The sequence below is a fragment of the Antedon bifida genome, chromosome 9, assembly GCF_963402885.1.
Source record: "Antedon bifida chromosome 9, ecAntBifi1.1, whole genome shotgun sequence".
Classification (NCBI taxonomy): domain Eukaryota; kingdom Metazoa; phylum Echinodermata; class Crinoidea; order Comatulida; family Antedonidae; genus Antedon; species Antedon bifida.
This window is the reverse complement of record NC_136234.1, coordinates 6856389-6866813: the sequence shown is the minus strand read 5'-3', so window position 1 is coordinate 6866813 and position 10425 is coordinate 6856389. Positions and strand designations below refer to the sequence as shown.

The 10425-nt window shown below is 31.4% G+C and overlaps 1 protein-coding gene across 1 annotated transcript in view; it reads right to left on the bottom strand.

Moving 5' to 3' along the window:
- LOC144852432 (alpha-(1,6)-fucosyltransferase-like) overlaps positions 1-10425 on the bottom strand; it is a 33270-nt gene that overhangs the window by 1997 nt on the left and 20848 nt on the right. The window contains exons 3-10 of the mRNA XM_078710232.1: positions 9686-9889; positions 8578-8702; positions 6588-6789; positions 6025-6139; positions 5417-5654; positions 2003-2249; positions 1650-1826; positions 623-773 (exon numbers count right to left, since the gene is read on the bottom strand). Coding sequence (XP_078566358.1) covers positions 623-773; positions 1650-1826; positions 2003-2249; positions 5417-5654; positions 6025-6139; positions 6588-6789; positions 8578-8702; positions 9686-9876 — 1446 coding nt within the window. The 5' untranslated portion in view covers positions 9877-9889. The remainder of the gene's footprint in view (positions 1-622; positions 774-1649; positions 1827-2002; positions 2250-5416; positions 5655-6024; positions 6140-6587; positions 6790-8577; positions 8703-9685; positions 9890-10425) is intronic.

The following is a 10425-nucleotide window of genomic DNA, read 5'->3' as shown; positions in this document are numbered from 1 at the left end:
CTGCCAAAATAAAAACAAATCTTTGTAGGCTTGGACAAATTTAAAATTCATCAATTATAATAATATATAGGTATGATCTTTAGTTAATATTTAGAAATACAGTACTTTGCAAATACCTTCTTTGGGCTTAGAGGTTTCACAACATTAGGCGCTATATAAATACAGGATATTATTATCATCCCTATTCTGGGAAACCCCTATTAAGGGGACACTTTGTTGAGTCTCGAAGGTGTCCTCTTAATACACTACTATATATTTTAATAATATAGAAATGTATCTATCTGTGTATTATGTATGTTTGTGTGTATAACAGAGATATAATAGAGAGATAATTTCAACAAGGAAAAGGCAGTATCAATGCCTTTTCCTGTTCATTTGAGGAAATCATCTTATATCTTAATTCTACTACCACCACTCATGTATCAAAATTAGTGGCTCGATAAGAGGGAGGTTTCAGTATGCAATGACCTATGACCTAGTTACATCATTGTGCGCATTACAATGTGGTTCCTAGCTTGAACCTTGAAACGGTTTAAGTAAATTCTAGGTTCAGCCAATGACTTAACAGTCGTAGGTTATCGCAAATCAAACTCCCTATTACCTATTGTTGACAAGAACTCACCTGTGATGAAAATGTACACACTAAAAAGTCTGAATTTGCTAAGAAATGAATATCTAAAATAACTCCACGTAAAGAATTGTCAGTGTATCTTTGATTGATACTCGCTGATTTTGATATATCATTGTCACTTATAAAGTGATAATCTGGATATCTAACATAAACAAATAAAGAGAAAATAAAATAGTTTTTTAGTCATCTTTAAATTAAAAATTACATTATTTTATAATAACATTATGTAAATACAAGGTTGATGTGCTAAATTGGATGGTTTTTATTTTGAGGTTTAAATTACAAGCATCCACTTTTTTTTTTACTGAGTTATTTTCTTTTACTTATTTGCATATTGCATGTGTTCCTTGTGTTCAGAATTCCTTTGTGTTTGTGCAGTTCAGTAGAGCCATAGCAGTACAGCCACACACAGTGCATGTGTTACAATACTGCAGTAACTGTACTAGCAGGTTATATGTCTTTACAAATCTTAAACTTTAGGTGAGTTTCAATGTTATTTGTCTCCTAAAACCTTACTACTGTTGATACTGAAGGCCCCGGTGGTGGTGTTGTTGATGGCACAATGGTTACTTAGTGCTAGCCCTACAGCCAGCCACACATGCCATGAGTCTGGGTGAGACCAAAAGTTAATTTAAAGCCCTGTCTATACTATCAAACTATGTGATGTGCCCATATATTTCATTTCATTTATTTCACTATCATCATCGCAGCCTTAGCTGAATTACAACATTTTCTCAATATTAAAATTTGTATAAAAGTATAAAACCAATGATAATTATATATAAAAAAAGGAGGCAATTTACACAAGAAATACTATACAGGAACATTAAAAAAGTTTAGCTTAAAATATTAAAATAGAAAAAAAAACCCCTAAAAGGACCAATAAGAATCGCATAGCTGGACATGATGATGTCATATCACTAACATATTCAGGCACATCACACTTTAGTTAGTTAGTGTACTACTGTATTAGATTATATAGGTCCTAAACAACTGTAACCTTTGAAAGCAAGCTTACTTTTTTCTAGTTTCTTCTAATAAGTTAGGATCATCTGTCGCAAGGTATACATTTTTCTTATCTACTTTCTGTCTTCTTTTAATCAATTCATAATACTCTTCAACGTGCTTCATATATTCTGATATGTCATGGAAGGCTGCTTCGGTACCGACTTTATCGGTTCTTCTTACGTGAACTCTGTAAATACAAACAAAACTATATTTAAAATATCTGCGTTTCGACGTGCAGTGTTTATCTGACACACATTAACATAGCTTTAATATTTATTTTTTTGTTTACAAATGCACATTGTTTATTGACAAAAAGGTAACAACAAAATTGTAAAAATTAATAGATTCAACATGTATTCTTACCCTACTATAGGATGTTGGAAGCTATGTTTTATCTCCATATCATTTATCTGTTTCTGTAATAAATCATTTGGTCTTAGTATGTACTTTAAGACCTGTCCAACCCACCATACTATGGGATGTCCATGTAGATGTATTAAGTCTTTAGCTAAGTCTTCTGGAACTGCTAGTGGTAGGAAGTTGGGCCTTGGGTGAAGACCATCTACTATAGGTAAATCAACTACTTGAATATTTTCCATTGATTCCGGGCCTGTGCAAAATATAAAAAGAAAGAAATATTGAAAGTATAAATACCTATTATCACAATGGTTAAGAAATGTGACAGTTAGTGATACACTCCACCCCTTGACTATCTTTATTTAAGTTTATAATATTATAAATACTAATCTAAACTGCTTCTTCAATGACATTATTTGTTAACAGATTTTATTAATAAAGACCTATCTTTGCATCTCTAATATTCTTATACTATTCAGTTTCTATATATCTAGTAATGTAGTATCAGTCACGTACAACAAGACGCATGCATAAATACTTGTTACTTTTAAGTGAATAATGTTGCACTAAAAATTTAATACAAAAGAGATACAGTATATGTCATAAATATTCAAGTGTTTAAAAGCATTTTAAAAAAACCATTTAAAAAAACAGACAATGTGTGACTGATCATACATCAAATCTATGTGCTCTGATTGGTTGAATCTTCTCTGGTTTTGATCAGTTGAATTTGTAAAAGATTCATCCAATCAGAGCACACAGATTTTGCAGACAATCAAAAGTAGTATCAGAAAGTGTGATGGCTCAACATTGAACAAACTCTTTTTTTATATCTTATTATTATTTGAAGGAAATAACATAAAATGTGAAGAAAACACATGGCCAAAACTAAAAGCATAAAGGCTACTACCAGTCAGTCAGTTAGTCAATTACTGCCAAACTGGGAACATAAGGTAGGCTTTTTTTATAAAGCTAGGCCTAGGCCCTAAGTAAGCTAGGGTCTAGGCCCCATAGGCTAGCTTGTCAGCACAGACCTAGGCCCTGACATTAATTGGGGCCGAGTTGAATGGGCCATATGTTTACATTGTTTCATGATTGTTTGCCACACATATGTATGATGATTTATTATGCCTGATTTACATTTAATGAACAATATTTTGTCAATCATAATCAATTATTTTATTGTTATGTAGTAGGCCTAGCTAGGCCCAGCCTAGGTAGTTAAAATATGAATAACATTGGGCCTAGAATGATTCATATATTATGTATTTACAGGTGAATAGTAAACGGTTATCATTTATACAATTAAGTCCTGGCGGAATAACAAATTTGTGATAAAGCCTTTGTGATATTAAAATCCATATTTAAGCTCAATAATATACATTGATGTTTTTCAATGATGAATTCTGAAGTGTTTCTAATTGTGTGATATTCAGCGCATCATTTTCAGTATTCAGGTGAATATGTGTTTAAAGTATTATTGATCTTTTTCCTAATGATCATACAACAAATACAGTCGATGTCAGTTTCATTTTACTTGCGCTAACAGTGGTACAATTTCCTGGTGGACAATGGGTACAGACAGCTGTCACTTTTAATTGTCAAATATCAGAGACATTCCGACAGCAGTTTGCGCGTCAGATGAGATAGAAGCACTTTTAACAATTCAATAGAAAGCAGAATATATTTTTTTTCTTTCAGTTATCATAATTTTAAATGTGTACTATTATGACCTTATATGGGTAAAACACTAATATATATGGGATTTTCTTAATAGCCACACTATGACCATATTTGGGCATAATCTTGATCTTGGATGATACTAACTCCAAATTACTGTCGTAGACAAGAAACCTAAGGGCTACACTTTCTTAATAATTGTTAATTTACAAAACAGATATGAAGGAACAAAAGAATGAAGATATAGAAATCATTTAATCATATGCGTAGGCGAAACAGATACACAACACAATAGATATGAAAAACCAATTTATTATTATTGATATTGCTAAAGTACAGAAAGTGGTACCTTACAAGTTACATTATCCTTCTTAAACTAGACCACATATTTACTATAATTTTATTATATTATTATTATTATTATTATGTGACACATTAATGTGATACATTCTTACATTTGATCCATCATTTATATTATTTCTTATCATGATAATGCATTCTTGATTTTTGTGGTTTACACATCGATGTATTAATTTAATTAAAACCATGTTTGATTTCTATAGACAGGTAGTCTGTGATGAGAAACCATATAGGCTTGTGGGGGTGTGGGTAATGTATTCACATCCCATTTAATGTTATTATGGCAGAACATTATTGTCATACAACATAAGGACAATCAATCAACACAATCAATTCATACATGTGCAAAGTATACAAATTTGTACATGGCATTAATCCTAAAATTTGCAATCTCGAGCTGCTTAAGTTCATAAAAACCAGTTGATTTATATTCGCGTCATTTATGACCAAGTTTTCATAGCTCATCACAATCCAAATCTCCCTCTTGTAATTGAATTATATATCTCCCTCTTGTAATTAAATTATAAAACAGTTTATTCATCCTGTAATTGGCAAGTTTGCGTATGAAATTGTCAGGTTATCATAGTTTTAATATATATACTTTATATATAAACACAACAGGCAAAGAACATTAATTCTAAACCTCCCGGTGATATATATACGTATACAGCATTAGCATTGCAGCTCTTTCAGATATATTTAAGAATGTTGAATTTTTGTGATTTATAAATCTAGGTTTCTCATCATTATCGATGATAAATCACGATAATGGCAAGATTCTGGAAGTAAGCTCCCATTGATCTATTTGCAATAAATTGAAGACAACACAATATACTGTGGCTTAATAAATCATTACTGACAATTGCGCTTTTAAAATGCAAATCGTAATTTAAACATCAAAGAAACACTGTTATTAGCTGCACTTTGAGATGACAGACTTGGCTTGTATTGGTTGAGAAATTCTTGTTGATGACGATCAGTGTTTCATAATTTGTACATGAAAATGTCTATGTTCGGCTTTGGCAGAATTTATGGAATTATTTTATGCACTAAATATTACAGCCAATCGCTCATATTTTAAAAAGTCAGATAAACCTAAAGCTCTGTCTACACAATCAAACTAGTTTGACAAAAAAAGTGTGATGTGCCCATATATGGTAGTGATATGCTCAAATATAGTGATATGACATCATCATGTCCATATATGGGCATCACATCACATTTTTTGGTCACATAAAGTTTGATAGTGTAAACAGAGCTTTACAGCTTTGAAGTGAATACAAAGACAGTAATAGGGTTTTACTAAATAAGTAAATATATTTTTTAAATTTCATGCAAAACGTATATAGAGCAAAAATAAGAATAAACTAAAATACTTACGACCCCATCTGCCAGTTGTACTGCCCTTACGATCACGACATGTGTTGCTGAGAGGCATAAACCAACGCTCCCAACCTTCAGGCGAATAGCGCCACCCACGTGACTCTAGAATAAGCGTACGCTGTGTTCCATATGCAAGGATGAGACAGTAGGCCACATGATGGACTTGACAGCCATACCCACATCCTTTGTTTAAGTTGCACACTAACTTTTTTGCATTTCCACAATCGACAGGATTCTACAATAGAAAACAAGCATGGTTTTATATTTTATATCAATTTGTCCTTTAACTAGTGACAAAAAAGTGTAATGTGCCCAAATAGTATATATGGGTACATCACTTTTTTTTTGTCGTCACATAAATTATGATAGTGTAGACGGAGCTTTAAGCCTTGTCTATACTATCAAACTTTATGGGACAAAAAATGTGATGTGCCCATATATGGACATGATGATGTCATATAACTACCAACTTTGGGAATAACACTACCATATTTGGGCAAATCACACTTTTGATAGTGTAGACAGAGCTTTAGACCACAGATATTATGCTTTAGTTGAAAAGTTCATCTATAGCCATTCAGAGTGTGTACCCTGAATTGACGTACCTGCAGATAATAGAATCTTTGCTGTACAGTGTCTGATAGAGCCTTAGCAGCTGATATTTTCCACTGTCCAGTATCATCCACAATACTTAAGTTATATAAATCTGTCATTATAGACCTGAAATGAAATCATACACATTTTTACTAATATTTGTTATGTTTCTTAATATTTCTTATTGTGCTATAATAATAGTAAAGTTGGGTGGCAGGTTTAAGCATGAAGCAATTCTTCCATGGTTTAAGCATGGCTCTGTATTGTATGAAATATGTACATCGTTGAGGTTCTCTTCAGCAATAATTCTGGTGGTGGTAGCCAAGCATCAACCACCAAGCCACAACTCCACTGGTGGAAGTCTTCTCTAACAACGACAAATGGAGGTCCAGTGTTCAATTTAAAGAGCCCAAGATGATTAGGGTCACCCTATTATTCTGATTAAAGTCCAGCCCACTTCCTCCAAACCCCCACCCCCATTGATGTTCCATCATTTTAAATGGAACCCATGTTTTACTTGTACCCAGTCAAAGCTTTACTTGAGCTGCAACAAGACTCTGTTCTTTCAACTTACCTTTGTTGATTGCCAGCATCTTCCAGTACAACATCTATCCTATCTTTTACTATTTTATCACTTGATTTTTCTTTCAGTTTCTGTAATTCTGACCGGACATAAAACCAAAACTCTGTGATTCCATTATCAACTTTTCTGCGCAATTTCTCATGTTCTATAGTTGGCCCTGAATTACATTTGTCATTTGTCTCTTCCTGTGGCACTGAAAAAGTAAATTACATTCCTTTGATTTTTAAAAATATTAAAGATTTATCTTATCTGTTACTGGTCTATTGCTTAAGCTCTGTCTACACTATCAAACTTTATGTGACAAAACCATTTGATATAATGTGCTCAATATGGGCACAGTGACGTCATATCACTACCATATTTGGGCACACCACACTATTTTTTCAAACTAGTTTGATAGTGTAGACAGAGCAAACAGTCTGGCCTTAAGCTCTGTCTACACTATCAAACTTTATGTGAAAAAAACATATGATGTGCCTATATATGGACATGATGATATATCACTACCATATTTGGGCACATCACACTTTTTTGTCAAACTAGTTTGATAGAGCTTAACTTATACTACTTTCACATCGCCAGAGTTTTGTTAGGTGCTGTGCAAGGCGTATAATATATATAATATAGGTATAGTGTATCAAATATTCAAGCTTCATACATATAAAAAAACATAAAACTGTCTGCACAATTATTTTGATTATAAGTATTGTTGAAAGAAATACATGCATTTAATAAGATTAGTTACAAATAACGTTGCTATTCCGTTGCCATGGAAGTAATTTAATATCTGGTTTTCAAAATCATATAAGATGAGGAACATTTTCATTAACAAATTAAACTGACAAAAAACTGCTTCAAACATTGTTTTGTACGGTGTTTTTTTTTTGCTATACCATTTTTTGAAGGTGTAGTAATACTGTAATGTAGTTTGTTAATGCTACACTAGTGAAAATGTTCCCAGATGATATATTATTTTCATAAATCATTACTAATGTTCGATAAAAAAAATTTACATTAGGACTAACAAATTCCTTTTAAACAAAATATGCAAATATATAAGGAACATGCAGAAAAAATGTATTTTACACAGGAATGAACAAACTGTTAAATGCGAACAAACTAAATCAGTGAAGCTATACAAAAACAAAACATAATATATAGTTTAAAATGCATTAAACACACAATTCTGATCAGGTTATCTAGATAAATTTTTAAATTAATTAAACTGAAATTACAAAAAAAAAACTTTAATTGTTTTTCATCACTTCAGGTGAAATTACATTATCATTTCAATGAAGCCTGGTTCCCATTTGGATGCAACGCAAGGACGTAACAATATCGCAAGTTATTTGACCAATCACAATGTCATTAACCATCCACTTGCTTGTGATTGGTCGCACCTATGCTGTTGTAAGTGGGAACCAAGATTAAATGACAATTCAAATGTGTTATTCAACATCACAATGTGTCAAGAATGCATTTATACAATGTAATGCTTTCTTATATTGACTAATTTGTGTGTAATTTTAATTTTTTTTATCTGTACAACGTTTTCTTAGTTTAAGTTTATTTATTAAGAGAGTTATGGTATTCCGAAAAAAAAAATTAATGAATTTCTGTTTTAGCAATTTTTGTAAACTAAACAAAAAGATGTGGAAATCATATTTTATTTATTATTTATTTATTTTTGTGTAAACACCAATTACATAACAATACAATGTTCATATTCATCAATGTGGTAGCATCATGGAATAGTAGTAAAACATGGAATAGTATCCACATTAAATTGAATCAGAATTTGTGCATTGACTATTCTTACTGAGACAAGCTATTACTGATGGTATTTTCCTGGGCATTCCATAGCCGATTTCCTCTAGTAGCAGCAAACATCATGCTTCAGTGCACACGGTGTCACAAGTTATGCTTGAATGCACAAAATGTCATATGTTATGCTTCAACGCATACACACCTTGTCACTTACCCAATTTGGTTACATGGCCATCGTTGACCAATTCTTTACGAACCAATTCAAGTTCTTCTTGCAAATCTTTTATATGACTTTGATCATTTCTCACATTTAGCACAGAAAGTTCTTTTTGTAACTTACTAAAAAAGAAGCAAAAGTGAAAATAAAAACATAAAATACTCCGCAACTCAGCATAGTTTTCAAGCAATGAATATTTTTAATACTTTTAAATTGGTGGCTATACTCACAAGATACAGAAATAATAATAGAAAGGCTGTATAATTTATAGCATTAACTTAATCTAATGTCCTATATGTTGCATTATAATTTTCAAAATTAGGGAGAGAGGGGTGGGGTTTGCCTGGCAGTAGTTAAATTGACAAACCTATGAATCTCTTTTCTATGTATTCTATTATGGTTTTTTTTTGTCTGCAGTTTTTATTTAAACGTATTTACGCAATTTATTTGTAAATATGGACATCCGTAAAATGTTACAGAATTTATAATATAGAGTTTCTATTGAAAGATTAAAATTGGAAGGGACAAATTATACAAATAGACACATTTGCAATAAGTGTTACAATCTAATACGATGTAATTTAATACGTTTATTGCTTTGCATTATCGGCTGTAATATTTACAATTTCATAAATTTAAGGGGTTTAAATTTATTGCACAAAATGCTTGGATAAAACATTAATGCGAATACATTTATTATTGTATTAGTCTTAGATCTCAATTTCAGTTCTACTCTAAATGTTGTTTTCTTTTTACTTTGAAATGAAATATAGTACTGTACATAAATTGCAATTTGAATTTTCTTTGCATTAAAATGTTATAATGGTATAGTAATTTAAGAATGACTAAATTGATGACAATATGTAAAGTGAAACTGAATACTGACTATAAAACGAATGAAATGTAGTTTGGTACCAAGTTCCAATTACATCAATTTATTGCATCAAACTTCACAAATATTGTTTGCAGAATATGACGACATTTATTGTTTATCATACAAAATTCATTTATCAATGAGTGAATTAAGGATAGGTATTTTTCTTGGCGGCAAAACATAATGTTACATTGTTTTATTCAATTTGGTTTTATGCCACAACTTCCTTACCCCAATTCCATTGCTCCATTTTGTAAGCGATCATTTTGTTGTTTTAAATTATGTAGTTCTCGTAAAACTCTTTTTAACTCTTTTGCCGTCTGCGCCGAATTATCAGGCTGATAGAAACTGCCACCGAGATAGAGTAATCCACCGAGCCAGCAGATTGCCAGAAGTATTGCAAACTTGGAGGTTGTCTTCATGTTGCTATGGAAACTATGAATAGAATAACATTTGGTTTTAATGCAAATAATTATTTATTCATTGGCATCATAGACATAATCAGAGAAACCTGTTTTTTTAATTGTTTATATTATTATTGTAAATTGATATTTTGTATTACCGTATTATGTTGTTAAAACATCTTTTAACGATGTATCTGTCTAAGTTTTGAGTACCACTGATGTAAATAAATAATAATTACACCAATAAATATTACAATAATAGTTAAGCCAATAAATATTATCAAATCCTATTATCAATATGCATGTAAATTGCAAAGGTAAAATGTATTTATTCATTTAAATCATGTGATACATAATCAAAGAACACTAAATCCTATTTATTTATCCATATACTGTACATTAACTTGAGAGAAACTAAAGCTCTGTCTGCACTATCAAACTAGTTTGACAAAAAAATGTGATGTGCCCATATATGGACACGGTCATATCACTACTATACTTGGGCACATCACACTTTTTTTGTCAAAAACTACAGTAGTTTGATTGTGTAGACAGAGCTTTATAGAA